At 37.7% G+C, this 15,133-nt stretch overlaps 1 protein-coding gene across 2 annotated transcripts; it reads left to right on the forward strand.

Moving 5' to 3' along the window:
• The first annotated feature begins 1,004 nt into the window (after nt 1-1,004).
• On the forward strand, nt 1,005-14,225 carry LOC114459424 (splicing regulatory glutamine/lysine-rich protein 1-like). 2 transcript variants are annotated; one of them, XM_028441678.1, is made up of 11 exons: nt 1,005-1,260; nt 1,396-1,529; nt 6,983-7,089; nt 7,162-7,308; nt 8,713-8,891; nt 9,721-9,851; nt 9,927-10,023; nt 10,094-10,198; nt 11,080-11,151; nt 11,230-11,344; nt 13,411-14,225. In XM_028441678.1, the coding sequence occupies exons 1-11, from the start codon at nt 1,133-1,135 to the stop codon at nt 13,669-13,671; spliced, it is 1,476 nt and encodes a 491-aa protein (XP_028297479.1). In that variant the 5' UTR covers nt 1,005-1,132; the 3' UTR covers nt 13,672-14,225. The 2 variants fall into 2 exon arrangements, with proteins under 2 accessions (XP_028297479.1, XP_028297478.1); XM_028441677.1 differs by having other exon boundaries at nt 1,006-1,260; nt 10,091-10,198.
• Nucleotides 14,226-15,133: the final 908 nt, after the last annotated feature.

A 15,133-nucleotide genomic window follows, 5' to 3' on the forward strand; every position in this document is an offset into this window, starting at 1 on the left:
CACTGTAAGAAATTGGAATTCTGATGTAGCTCGTTATGATTTACAGTCTGCATAAACAGGATTGAATAATATCATAACATAACCACGAGAGCGGACATGGGCTTGTCTGTAAACGGTCGCATTTACAGATCTTGGAGTCGCTGTTTGCTTACCAATAAATGGAAAGAGATTTGTCGCCTTTACAATAAGTATTGACGAGGCCACTGGGAGTGAGGCCGACTTGATAATACTGTATCATGTTTTTCTGCAGTCAGTGCCTTCTCCGCGTCCTTCTCTCTCTGCTCTGTTTCAGGTGTCGTGAAGCTGATGATGGCCGTTTCTGATCTGTGGTTCACGGCTCCATTAGTCTGAGACACTCTGATGTTCTATCGCTCTATCCTGTTCATTTTTCTGTCCACTAACCCCAACCATTCGAGGCAGATGGCTGCCACCTCTGAACTTGGTTCTGCTGGAGATTTCTTCCTGTCGCTAAAATCTTGTTCATGTGGATCTTGCTGTTTTTTTTCTTTTTCTTTCTAATTCTGTATTTTGATAGCACTTTGAGATGACTTTGTTGTGAATCTAAATCTAAATAAAATTTAAATGAATTGATATGCAGCTTCGTAGTACAGATGCTCTGTGATGGAGAATGTTTGGTTAGGTGAAGCACGCCAACGGAGCAATATCCCGGATATTCCTATCCAGCTTCGTAGTACAGGCCCAAAATGTATGTTGTATTCATTCTTTGTATAAAAAAACCCAAACAATACATGACTTGCCTCCTTATGTGCCTTAAAGCTAAACTAATCCTTGTGATTCTCTTACAATATTCGTGTTTTGACGTCGCATCACAGTTAAATTTACAGACTTTTGAAACCTGCTGTGCATGTTATCTACGAGCAACGACATGTGAAACACGAAAAATTTGAATATCGTGATTTTATCTCCACAAAGCTGCTCCTCAGTATGAAGAAGTGTTTCGGCTGTAAGGTGTCACCACTGAACGCAGAGGGCGCTACGATGTACCTTCCCCAATTATCGCTCTCGGTTAACACACCTCGAAGAAGAACGTGAAGCCTGCTAACGGTTTTCTTTCAGTAAAAACGGATTAAAAAGGTTGAATAAATTCCTCTGCTGAAGGGCTTTGACCACCATGAGCGGGATACCGGGCACCGCCGTCGTCCAGGTTACCAACCTCTCCTCGGCTGTGAGCAGCGAGCAGATGCGCACCTTGTTCGGTTTCCTAGGCGACATCGAGGAGCTGCGGCTCTACCCGCCCGAGTAAGCGCTCTGACACGGGCATGAGTGGCCAGGCAACAACGGGGCTCCGCGGCCTTGCCTGTGAATTGCGATTTTTAAACTACACACTCATCGTAAACCACTCATCTGTCTTCCTGCTGTCTGTCCCCTCCACAGCAACGCCACTTTGTCTTACTCGTCCAAAGTGTGTTACATAAAGTACCGAGAGCCGTCCAGTGTTGGTGTGGCGCAGCATCTCACCAACACTGTGTTTATTGACCGAGCTCTGATCGTGGTGCCATGCGCAGAAGGTGAGTGTCCAGCCCAGGTCAAACACTCCAAATGTGTCTCTGGGCGTCTTCATGCCTTCCTGTAATTATCATATCAACTATTTATCGGGTTTTGGCTTCTGGGTTATTTCCATTCACCTTGTGCCATACACTTCTTTGTTGTGTTACTATTCATGGACGCTCCTAACGCCTTTTCCAAAGCTTAAATAGATCCATTTTTCTCAGTGTGGCTACATTATCCTTGTTTTTTTGTTTTTGACAGTTCTGACCGTATGGACAGTGATTGTATGCCGGGTTTTTATTCAGTGGAAGTGCAACCCCAATTTCAGAAGTATTGCTTCAGTGTGTAACAATTGTTTCACACAAATTTTGATCTTGGTTTAAATGGAAAAATGTAACCACATAACTCGACACAGGCAATTGCAGAATCAGAAATACTTGAATAATCCCAGGTGCAAATTACTTTCGTTACAATGGCTCTGCAGAAATTATAGCAAGAAAAGAATTATACTGAAACGTATCAATAGACGACTAGTCTGTTCATACTGGCCCCTCATTGGCCAGTTTGGTGCACCACGTGACGTATAATTCCGTCAGTTTTTATTTTTAGCTACCCCGCTAACCCTTTTATTTTAGCCCTAACCCAGGAAATACTCTAAAATGTTTTTTTTTTTCTCCTTCATATATGTATTTTTAAAGGGGGAATTTGCCGTGTTATATATGCTAAAATGAAAAAATATATGAAGAAAGTGGGACTCGAACCCACGTTGGCAGAATGAAGGATCCATGAGTGCGGCGCCTTAGACCACTCAGGCATATTACGCTTATGTAGAAAAGGTTTGGAAAATGTACATTTCCTTATCAACGTCCGTCAGGGTCTATTGATAAGTTTCCGTATCAATAGACACTTCAAAGAATTATAGCCAGGAGTGATAAGAAGCTGGAGACTATGGAGGACCAAACATGCCAAAATAATATGAATAAAAAAAGTAAAAAAAAAAAAAAAATGCGAAAATTAGATTTAAAAAAATTAAATATAAATTTAATTCAATATCAATAAAGAATTGCTCTGCTGTCATATTAATTTCCTTCTGCAGTCAGTGTCAGCTAGAAATGCAGCAAAATTATGATGCAAATGAGGGTGCGTTCCAAAGTGTGGTTAAAAATGTAAAACAGTTTAACCCAAGACAAAGATATACCTTACGCCATCAAGATTTGGAGGGGATCTAGATCAATATACTGAGTCTGGATCAGTTAAAAAATTATAAATAAAAATCCCTATCTCTCATCATTGGCAAAATTAAAAAAAAATTCTCAAGTTGATTCCAGCGCTGCAGTAAACAATACTTTTAGTAATCTTTTTTTTTTTAATCATATAAGAAAAAATCACACATTTTGCTTTTAAAACTTTCCAAATCTATCAAACATGCTTGATATAAGTATAGGACTTCAGTTAACGATTGTCATTAATTTCACATTTATTCGTTGTATTTGCATCGAATGCACGCATTCAAATGGCGCAATATTTGATATCGGTACGTTTGCTAAAGTTGCTACGCATTATGCCACTTGTATTATGTTGGTTTAGTTTGTGTCATGTACTGTAGCATTTTTTTTTTAGGAGCTGAACTCCATCATATCATGTCATATATCAGATTTTGTGCGATAATTGACATTTCTCTCTACTCACCTGTATATGGAGAAAACTTTGTATAAATGCGTGATAATGACCCAAAACACATATTTGTGGGTGTATTCCCTTTCAAAATACAATGTTTTTATTCAGTTATGTAGTTTTTTTGTCCGTTTTTTTCGATCGTGTAAAATATATAAAAATTATACGACATTTTTTATTTGTAGCCCAGTGGTTCTCAAGCTTTTTTGGGTATTCGCCACTTTTACGAAGGTGAACTTTTATATCCCACCTACGCCCATTGCCCCCCAAATAATCCTGACATTATGTTGCTTAATAAAACAAAAATCAAAAAGTAGCTTAATTACCTGCTTAAAAAACAAATGTAAAGGTGCAGTAGAAAACCCAAAAGGAAATTCAGTGGAAAAATGAAATGAACTAAACAGGAAAAAGTAACATTATTGGAGAAATTTCAAAAATGTATATATTGATTCCAGCACTGCAGTAAACGATTCATTTAGTAATCGATTAATCTATTAATTTATTTAATTAGTTTGCTTGGGCTATGTTACTTGCTTTATGCTTTATAAAAGCAAGTAACATATTTCATAAATAAATCAAAACTGAAATACAGTACAATAACAAATACATTTCTATGCTTCTCATTATTACTTTCTTTGTGTGCAGGCGTTTTTGTTTTGTGTTAATGATCTTTATTGTCAATGAAGAAAGGTTTTTAAGAAGATTCGCATTGAAATTGAAAAATGCCCTCCTGTTTGTCACGCCCCACCTGTCCTACTTTGTTCCCCACCAAGGTGCGCGTCACACACTTTGAGAAGCGCTGCATTCGCTTGAGCATTTTTGAAGTTGGGGTTGTACAAAAAAAATGCCACACAATTACATCAATCCACTTTTGATTCAGATTATCTCCCCCCGTCTGCTTTTTGGTGTCATTATTTTTTACGTCTAAAACCAAACAAAACATATGAAGCACTTGATATCAGCTCTAACTTGATGCTTTGTGTCCACCTGACTTGGTGCTGGATGGCTACTGAGATGATTAATTTGGTTCTGTATGTTTTTCTGTGTGATTATGTGTGCATATCAGATGACTAGCCTGGCCCAGCTGTTACACTACACTAGCCTGAGTCAGGCATTGTTTTCCAAGCCACTATCCCGAACGCGGCCAACGCAGCCTTCAAGGGGAGAATGTGACCAGGAGAATAGCCTGCTGAACCTTCCAAGATGGACACCTTGTCTCTTTTTATTTCCTTTTTATTTCCCTTTTTTCTTTTGGTTTGTTTCCTTTCATACTTTCCCATGTTGTCCATTCTTTGCTGTCTCTATCTAGGAAAAAAAGAGAAAAATAATATTGCAGTATTTGCTTATTTAACTTTTCAAGCGTTGTTTATGTTTGTTTTTTATCTTTTGTTTTTTTTTTTTGTTTTTGTTGTTTTTGATTATTGTCCAACCCCCCCACCCTCCTCTCTCTCTCCGCTACAGCTGCAGCTTGTGTGTGGTTGGGTTCTGACCAGGTTGCTGCGGCATACCGGTGGGATGTGTATCACATGTTGGATGCTAGGAGGATCACTAACTCTTAAACTTTCTTGTCTCCTTCACCAGTGAGATGTAGTTATATTTTTTCAGTCTTAGTACTTTTAAGCTTTATATCTATGTGCGAGGTAACGTTATTTTTATTTTTTCACTTAATATTTGTTTATGAGGGTGTCCCGATCCGATATTGAGATCTGATATCGGTTCAATATGAGTAAAAATCAGTTGGCCTTCATCTAAAATCTCCAATAGATTAAATATTTGGTTTTTCAGGGTCTACTAAGTTATTTTTGATTCGTTTATTAAATTGTAGAATATTGTTATGTGTAAGGTTAAAATGTATGTAACCTATTGGTTAATAATAAATGGGTCAATTTTTCTCATGCCTACTGTTGCCGACTATTATTCTCTGAGTCATATCTGATCAAATTTTTCATTCTACGCTACAAAAAAAAAATTTTGATTCACGCTGATATCATATTGGACCAATATCGGTATCGGCCAATACTCAAGGCTACAATTTGCTATCAAATCAAAAGAGAAAAAGTTGTATCGGGACACTCTTTATTTATTTGATATCACAGTAAAATCTACTTAATTTCCCTGTTTATAAATTGGACATGTTGTCGAAAGTAGGTTTAACAAAGTCTGAGTTGACTAATTCAGACTTAAACCCACTTTCTCCAACTTTCTGAACAGCTAATGAAACACAACAGTGACAGCTGTAACCGTTTCCACTCCACTCCACATGAAGTCCAACGTTTACGTTTGGCTTTAACAAAATTTGTGTGCTCCAAAGGAGCATTAATCTGTTACCATGGCAACACATTCAGGAATTGAATAATTCAGTTTTGGCAGTAATAGACTTCTTTTATGGCATTAAAAAAAAATTATCACAAGGTTGGATTATGTTACCATAGCAACTAGGGGTGTGTATTGCCTGGCATCTGGCAATACAATTCGTATCCCGATACATAGGTCACGATACGATATGTCCCGATATTAAAGTATAAGGCGATTATTGTGATTTTTAAAAAAAAATAAAAATATATATATATATGACTAAAGAAACAACTAATTTGTAAATGTGTACACCTTCTTGAGTACATTATGTAAGAAACATATTTTATTGGCATATTTTACACTCAAAACATTGGCTTTAACATGCCATGTGCCAACAACTTAAAAATAAAAAAATAACATACAATCTGCCTGTGGCGTTTAAACCAACTTTGTCTTTAGTGCAACATGGTGTAACTTAACTGAGGTATGAGCCTAGAACAACAAATAAATGCAGAAAGTTAGTACTTTCTTTTTAGATTTTATTGAAAAAACACAAGCTGGTCAAAATACCCAGGTTTCAGCACTTCTTTGTGCAGCTACAGTGTCTCCTGCTGTGGAAAATACTTTCCTGGTTAAATAAAGGTCAAAAAAAAATTGCATGACAGAATATCACATATCGCCAAATTGATTTTTTTTTTTCAACACCCCTAATAGCAACGGATTAGCACCAGCCTAATCCCGTACATTAGCATGCCATAATTAATCTCGATAGTGGAACCCAGTTGAGCAGAACAACAAAGCTCGTGACAACAGAACTGTATTTTATCACCATGGTAACAGATTGATTGAGGAGAGGGGTTCCAGTTACCGTGGTAGTTAACTGAGTCGGTTGCCCTGGCAATGACAAAATAATGTTTCAAGTCGGGGGAATTATTTTTTTTAGTTAGTTTTGGCTCATCTTTCCAACACTTCTTTAAAACTGTTTTTTTTTTTGTGTATCTGATGTGTTGTGTGCTATTAGTGATGCAGCCATTGGGGGTTGTCATGTGTTGCACAACTTTTCAACACTGCGTGCGAAATGAAAACGCCCCTACGGAAACGCATCCATGCTTGATATGGTTGGGTTCATGACCAATAGGTTTCCAGTACAGGTGACCCATACATCAAAGTGTTGTTGACTCATTCTCAGCATTGTTTTGACTTTTTTGTTTTTGTTTTTTCCTTTTTGTTGTTTGAGCCATGAAAAGAGACAAAGGATGAAATCAGTGTTAATTTGGTGTATCTAAGTGAAAATAATCAAATTACACAGAGAGGGTTAGTTTAATGCGCTCGGTGTCCAGTTTACCATGAGTAGTGTGCTGGTAGGTTCTTTGGGGAAGGGTTTATTTATGCTCTCTTTCTCTCTAGAGTTCAGTGGGCTAATTGTGCAGACTTAGAGGAGACAGAAAGGAAAGAAAGCAGCTCTGTATTATTGCTTTCACTAAAATCATTTTGTCTCTTCCAGGGAAGATTCCAGAGGAGGCCAAGGCTTTAGCTCTGCTCGCCCCAGCACCCAGTTTGCTCTCTGGTGGGGGTTTACTTCCCATTCCGACCCCCCCTCCACTTCAAAATGTAAGTCAGGAACAAGTTGAGCTCAAAGTAGAAAAGTCCAGACTCTTGATCATGTGCTTTAACCTCCTATAGCTGAATCTACCCGTAGTGAACCGGGTTTCTCCCAGTCTGGATTCCACCTCGTCGCTGTCGTCTCAGCCTCCTCTCATGGGCAACGTAGACCCCACAAAGATCGACGAGATCCGACGGACAGTTTACGTTGGCAACCTGAACTCGCAGGTACGCGACACATACATGTCTATTGCAGGGGTTCTCAGTAGGGATGTAACGATATCTGAATCTCACAGTTCGCTGTAATCACGGTAGTAACGTCACGGTACAACAATCATTGTGTAATTGTGTGAAAGCTCACGGTTTTACAGGAAGGCACAGTTTGCAGCAATAATAACAATAACGATGACCATTGAGATATTGTCTGTTTTAGATTCATGACAGTTATAAACTTAATCCTGCCTAACACACACTAAGGAAATATACAAACAATAAACATTCAGTGCACTGTTGCACTAAGTGGAATTACTGGTACTGCTGTGCATTATTCATTTCAACTCTTTAGGGTGCATTTTCAGTAATCTATCCAGCCATGCATTTGTTTGTAATTACAAACTGGCATCCTAGAGAGTGATGTTGGACCTGACCTTGCTACGATTGGTCAGCTCATTGTAAGCAAGTAGCGTGGAATAAAATGCCTGATACAAACAACAGCACTCGTCATGTCGAAGATAATTTATCCGTCCAGAAGTGTAGGCGGCAGGTGGAATCGCCTACTACTCAAACATGTTCATGAATGATTCCTTACCCATTTAGCACAGAAAGAATCTGTAATATTACATAAATATCTGTAAAAGTCACGTTTTTCTGTTAGCTCTGTCTGCTAGCGCATAGCATCTCTTCTTCACTGCTAGAATAGCTGCATGCCAACCGACCACTGGCTTACCAGAGCCCTCTGCTGGTCAAAACAAATTTCTGATGTAAATACAGTACACTGACTGTTTTTTTTTTTTTTTGTTTTTTTTAAGTCCACTTGTTAAGGCACAAAATACATTTTCAGTTGCACTTTTAAAAAGAAAATGAACTATTATGCAGTTTTGCATTGTTTACTGTAGAACCAGAATTTAAATGTACAGGCTTCTTTTTCATTTGTAGTATTTATTTATTTATTTCATTCAGTATTTATTTTTAGTTAAACTGCATTTTTTTTAATAGTTTATCAAAGGATTCTTTTAAAAATGAAACAAAGGATAATAGTACAGTATTTCTAGTTTTCTTTCCGATAAAAATAAAGGAATATTTTTCAGTCATCATTTGTCTACAGTCTCATTTTGTAAAATAAATCGTGAGAGAATCGTGTCGTAAACCCAGTATAGTGAATGTAATCATATTGGAAGTTGAGTGAATCATTACATCTCTACTTTGAACCCTTTGTTTTTACCACGTTTTCTGTTTTTTTGGCTACTCTAATTTGTCACTTTTAACCAATTTTTGTGTTTTTTAAAATCCCATTCCACCACCTTTTCCATCTTTGGTCACTTTGAATCCATTTTATTTCTGATTAAAACAATCTTATTCAATATTAAAATCCGGTCAAATCCAAGTTGTGAGTGGATCCTTGTTTTTCCTCAGACGACCACAGCCGACCAGCTGCTGGAGTTCTTTAGGCAGGTCGGGGATGTGAAATTTGTGAGAATGGCAGGAGACGAAACCCAGCCGACACGTTTTGCCTTCGTGGAGTTTATTGACCAGGACGCCGTTGCCAGAGCGCTGACCTTCAATGGAGTCATGTTTGGAGACAGACCACTCAAGTACGCAGTTTCATTGTTGTTAGATTTTTTTTTTTCTCCAAAACATGCACAGTTGTTGCAAAAAGAGTAAACTTATTATTGAGTTAACTTTTATTAACATAATGTAGATGTAATGTAAAAATTTATATTCATGACCAATCTGAGCCTTAATATAGGAAAGAGTTTTGCATTTGGAGTCATATTTGTGTCGTGATTTTATTTACTTCTCTTTTTTCTTAGTCTGTATTTTTTGACATTTTGTAAAAAAAATTTTTTTTTTTTTTTTTTTAGTCTTGTGCAACTTTTGGTTTATTTTGTGTATTTCTGTTAGTTAAATATTATATTTTTTGTGCATATTTTTATGTCATTTTGCATGAAAATTAGTTCAAAAGCAAGAAGTGTTTTTTTTTTTGTATGTAACTTATCTTATTTGGGTCTAAGTATATTTATGCTTTATGTCTCTGTGCGAGGTAACATTATTTTATTTTTTGTTTTTAACTTAATATTTGTTTTTTAAGGTGCCCCGTTCCGATATTGATATGCGATATTGGTACAATATTAGCAAACAAATTAGTATTGGATTGGCCTGTATCTAAAATCTACAATATATAATAATTTTTTTTTTAGTCTTGTGCAACTTTTGGTTACTTTGTGTATTTCTGTTGCTAATTAATACTGTATATTTTTATTTTTGTGAGTCTTTCTTGTCCTTTAGTGCATATTTTCACGAGTTACTTTTTAGTTTTTTGGTTTTGTTTTGTAAAATTGTCGTTTAAAAAATGTATAAGTTCAAAAGCAAAGAGCATTTTTTTCCCTATGAAACTTACTTGCTTTAGTTTTTGTCTCGTAGGGTGAACCATTCCAACAACGCCATCGTGAAGCCTCCAGAGCTGACGCCGCAGGCTGCAGCTAAAGAGCTGGAAAGCGTGATGAAGAGAGTACGAGAGGCCCAGTCCACCATCGCAGCTGCCATAGAACCAGGTAGGACCCAGCATCAGAACCACATCTACAGTAAATAGTTTGGCTTTAAAGTTAAAACAGCTGTTTGTGCTCCAGTTGAGCCAAAAAGACGCTCCTCCAGTTGGTCGAGGAGGTCACGACGCTCGAGGTCACGATCGAGGACACAGAGGAAAACGTCACGGCCCAAACACAGGTAGACGATCACACTCCATCCTCACGTTGCTGCACTCTGGGTTTCTGACTTTTCTGACTCACTGAAGCAGACCAGCACCAAAGACATGGACAGGGAAAGACGCCCACAGTTCACGGAGCAGCCACAGGAGGCGATCTCGCTCCAGAGACAGAAGACGCAGCAGCAGTCGGTCAAGGTCAGAGATTAAAGCAGCCATGGAAACATGGAAACACGTAGCATGTTGCATCTTCTCCTAATACATTCTATCAACTACATGAAAGCATAAACTGTGGACTTGCAAAATAAATAAAAAATCAATAGCAAAACTGTATGCGTCACAATTTATTTTGCAAATAAATAAAAAAAAAGACATGCAGGATAGAGACCCACCAGGTTTAGAAGATTGTTTTATCAGGAAGTGTATATCTCTTCCAAACATATGATTTTTGTCTTTCCAGCAATATTCTTTTTGAATAGACAAGTGTTCTTTAGGAAATTGACTTTGATTTTTCAACTGCCAGTCTAAATCAAAGGCGTCCACAGATTGCTTTGATGTTTCCTTGGGAGTTTCTTTGACTTCGTAGTAATTCTAGCAAGATTCTATTTTTTAAAGGATTTTTTGGGCTCTAGTGGTTTATATGACAGTTGCTTGACAGGAAGGGGGTTGGAGAGAGCAGGAATGACACGCAGGAAAGGGTCCCAGGCCGGGAATCGAACCTGGACCCGTGCAGGTGAGGAACTATAGCCTCTGTACATGGGGCGGGCGCTCAACCCACTGAGCTACACAACACCCCGAAGACAAAGCTTGCTGGAATTACACAATGAAACTTCTTTGACCAGCAGACGCCTCTGATGAACACTGGCCTTTGTCAGTCGAAACATGTTGAGATCAAAGTGGATTTCCTCAAGAACAGTTGTCTGAATAAATAAAACCTTAAGATACGAGTTTGTCTCTTTACCACTAGGGGGCTTCAAATTCTTAATAGTTGAATTTACAACCTATATTTCACTGCACTGCACATCAAAGGGGAAACGTGACAAAGTAAATGTTTTGGTAACTGTGCCTGTTGTTTTTAGGGGTCACAGGAGGAGGAGCAAGGAACGATCCAGGAGTCCTCGAAGAAAACCTCCATCCCCTTCTCAAAGGAGGTCGGTTGTTTTGTGTTTCAAGCCCATTATCTGCATTTCTGATTCAGTTCCTGAGCATTCAGTGTTGTTGTTTTTTAGAGGGAGGAGAGACAAACGCTCAGTGCGCAGCAGAGACAGACGAGAGCGCTCCACGTCCAGGAAGCGCAGCCGCAAAGACGAAGAGCGGATTATGAGAAAAGCAAAACCAGAGAAGGTGTGAAGTCTACTCTAATGTCATAAATCTCAGCAATGATGTAGGCAAAATGAAATAGTTACACATCTACCTGCTCCAATTTTCCCTTTGAAAAATGTTTCTAATTTCTGTTTTATTGTTTACTCATTTCTGAGTCACACTTTTCCACTTAGTTTTTGGTTCATCATCTTTTTCCTGTTTAGACGACTCTACTGGCTATTGAACTTCTCGCATTTTTACCAAACATGCTAATGTTTGGTACAAATGGTTACAGTGAAATCATGAGAAATTACTGCTGGACCAGTTTAACTGGACAAAAAATCGCATTGAAACATTATTTGTGAAACCGTAATGAACTGCTAACTGCCAACCCAGCGTCATGTTTTGCCCGAAACCTTGTTCAACAATGTAATTGGAGGTGCAGTGATTTTGCTGTGATGTGTCATCAGGTAAACTCATCACACAGTTCAGCTAATACACCAAAAGTTAAACCTTTGTCTTTGTACCAGATTTTTTTCAGATTTCAACGCAGTGATAATAATCTGAACCGCTTGTTCAGATGAAGCTCTGCATTTGTTTTTAGCCACAGGATAACATGATCACTAGACGAACTGTGACCCCTAGTGCAAGAATTTGGATTTTTTTTTGTTACACTTTTCGAGACATTCAAATTGAGGGTCTAGAAATGTCTCGTAAGCTGTTATTTACTGGAAGACAGGTGATGAGATGATACAATGACCTGTTTTCCAGTGAAAAATAGCGTGTAAATGCGTGAAATGCTTAGTCCCGTAATAAGCCTTGCAGTCTGTCACCATCACAGGTCCGTTATATCTTGTTTCCTCCTCTCCTAAGTGTTTTCTCATCAATATACCAACATATTACCTATATATTATTAAGTGTTGTCCTTTGTTAAATTCGGCTTTTCATGAGTTTTCCTGATTTTACTACTTCTCCATTGTATGAACATCAGCCTCTCGGAGAACTGCGTTAATCCAGACAAGGCATGGTGTTGGTTCTGATTCTGTGCAAGGATTCGATTCTTTCACCTGGGTCATTATGACGTGTGAGCTTCTGTGGATTTGAACTGTGAGATAATCTGAGTAAACAAACTGGAGACCAGGGTTGGGGTCATTTACATTATAAAGTTACAATGACGATTTCAATTACCCATGTTCAATTGCATTTCAATTATGATAACAGTTACCAGCATTTTTTCCCCATTACAAAAATTTTTTATCCTCAGATAGTTGATTAAAATTACATCCTTAATTACTAAAGTTCAATTACAATTAGTCACAATTACTGAGCTTGAAAGTAAATAACCTAATTAAAGTTAACCTTCTTGTGTTAGCTTTCTGTTAGCATCTCTTATGATAACGGGTCTTATCTATCATCTGATTTTATTTCCTATCTATTGGAAATAGGCTTCCTAATCAATAAAAATATAGGTTTTTATATTTTTTTAAATGGTAAAATGTGGTAAAGCTTGTTATGAAACATTTTGATGATTATCTACATATGTGTAGAACTGTACATGGTTCCCCAGTTTTGTTTTAAATAATAATTTTCATGGTAAATACAATTAGAAAGTCAATTATCTGAACTTAATTATGATTACGACAGCAACAGATTTTTTAAATTACAATTATAACTATGCCATAATTGTAATTCATTATCAATTACGCAATTACAATAATAATTGAGCCCAACCCTGCTGGAGACCGTCACACTTTCACAGTTTTGGTTTCTTCCATGATGAAATGGAAATGCTACATTTTTACTCTTTTTCATAATATTTTTGTTGATTGTATTTACATTTTTAAAAGAAATTTCAATCTAACTCAGTTTTTAAGTGTTAATGTTTCAATATTATAATTGTATTTTATTTACAGAATTTTTTGTAAATATTAGAATCAGATTATTTACAGTTATAACCCCCAACGAAGTAGATTGCGATGAGGTGTGCGTGGTGGAAGTAGCTCACGAACAGAAAAAGGTTGAGCACCCCCGTCTTAGACTGGTGCCATGTTTGAGAATAACATTGATCCAAACATCAATATCAGTATTGATTGTCGTCCTCTGTCCAGGTGGAGGTGAAGACCGAGGAGAGAAGAAAGGCAGCGCGTGAGAGTGATGGGCGGGGCTCACCTTCACCCAGTGAGGAAGTGACATCATCGTCCTTCGCTCGGTACAACGGCAGCTACAGAACTTATGAGGAAGAGGAAGCTGAGGAGGAAGACGAGGATGTTGAGGAGGAGGAAGAAGAAGAAGAGGAGGAGGAGGAAGAAGAAGAAGAGGAGGAGGAGGAGGAAGAAGACGAGAATGAGGAGGAAGACGAGGAAGCTTAGCAGAACGCGTCGTCATTGGTCGCTGTCTGCACCATGTGACTCCTGCAGTGAACTCTTTGATGTTTGTACATAAAGACGGTAAAACCACTGACTTTGAAAATGAAAACCACCGTTCCTCCCCATGTTTCAGCTCCTCATCATGGACTGCCCTCCTTCAAACGTGATTCTCCACAGGCCAGGTGAGAACCATTACCCAATCACCATGTTTCATGCAATACAACCAACCACTGCTGGTGACGTCAGCACCAACTCATCCTTCTACTACCTCTACTGCGTTTCATATCTGCTGCAGCTTTTAACAATACGTGGGAATGAGAGAACCCAGGGAAACGTAAGTCTTTATTGATTTATGCTTTATTTTAATTTAAAGGCAACACAACTTTTAAATGTAATTAATTTGGATGATAAGTGGCTGGAAAAATCAAAGCAATGGCACAAGAAAAGACAAAAAAAAACCATAGGAACCTTTTTAAAAGTGCCAAGCACAGTCACATTGTTGAATATGAAGTAGGTTACAATGTTTTAGCATCAAGCTAACAAAAATCATCATTTAATAAAGCTACATTTACTGCAATGAGTCATTAGGCTGGAGCTGGGTGTTGTTACCTTTCAGAATAAAGAAAGTGCTCCAGTGGAGGCATTACACATGAACAACCCTCAGTGAAGCTGCATGTATCCAGCGGTTTGTTATCTATGCTCTGATTGGTTACAAAAAACACATCCAACGCCCTCAATTCATCTGCAAACTGTAAAGTGTTGTAAATAATAAGTACAGTCCACGTGAATGATATGCTTTTTATTCCCCCTCCTGCTTGTTGTGTGTACACATTTGTGTTTTTTATAAATACATCAGAAATGGATACGATTGGTTGTTTGAGGATGTAAGTTTAAGATGTGTTGTTGTCGCGTTAGTTCTGCTATGGTTGTATTGCTGTGAGACAAAAAAGGATTTTCCTGTTTTATTAATACAAGCCTTTACTGTATAAAAGAAGAAAAAGCGGCTGGTCAGCCCAACATAGGTCAGTGAATTCTATGGCAAGCACAGAACGGTCAAAAAGTGCCTAGACTAAGATTGTACAGAGTATTCTAATGAAACATGGAGACTTGTTGATGACGCTGAATAAAGAAAATATCTTCTAATAAAGTGTGCCTCCCTGTCTTTAGTGATGACATTTAAACAAGAAACGTGTTTTAGTTTCTTACAAGATTATCTTTAAACTGGTTTCAAAGTTTTTTGGAAAAAACTTTTAATTTCATCTTTAGATGTTGCTTTTACTATGTTCAATTCTTCTTTTATCATGTTATTTTGTAAACCAAATTGACTAAATTATGACAAGAGCAATGATATATGTTTTTTAATATCTTAACGCACCACTACTATAGTTTTGTGTTTTCTGTTAAAAAGAAAGAAAAAGTGAAACTGTAAACGTTTATAATGTATTTTGATGGTTGCTCCTAACAT

Source organism: Gouania willdenowi, unplaced genomic scaffold (assembly GCF_900634775.1).
Source record: "Gouania willdenowi unplaced genomic scaffold, fGouWil2.1 scaffold_311_arrow_ctg1, whole genome shotgun sequence".
In the NCBI taxonomy this organism is placed as follows: Eukaryota; Metazoa; Chordata; class Actinopteri; order Blenniiformes; family Gobiesocidae; genus Gouania; species Gouania willdenowi.

What these genes read in the sequence shown, in the direction of transcription:
- LOC114459424 (XM_028441677.1), top strand. Translation starts at nt 1,133, where the DNA reads ATGAGCGGGATACCGGGCACCGCCGTCGTCCAGGTTACCAACCTCTCC. An exon ending in CTGCGGCTCTACCCGCCCGA is followed by an intron (nt 1,261 to 1,395) that starts GTAAGCGCTCTG and finishes TCCCCTCCACAG; the next exon opens with CAACGCCACTTTGTCTTACT. An exon ending in CGCAGCTGCCATAGAACCAG is followed by an intron (nt 9,852 to 9,926) that starts GTAGGACCCAGC and finishes TTTGTGCTCCAG; the next exon opens with TTGAGCCAAAAAGACGCTCC.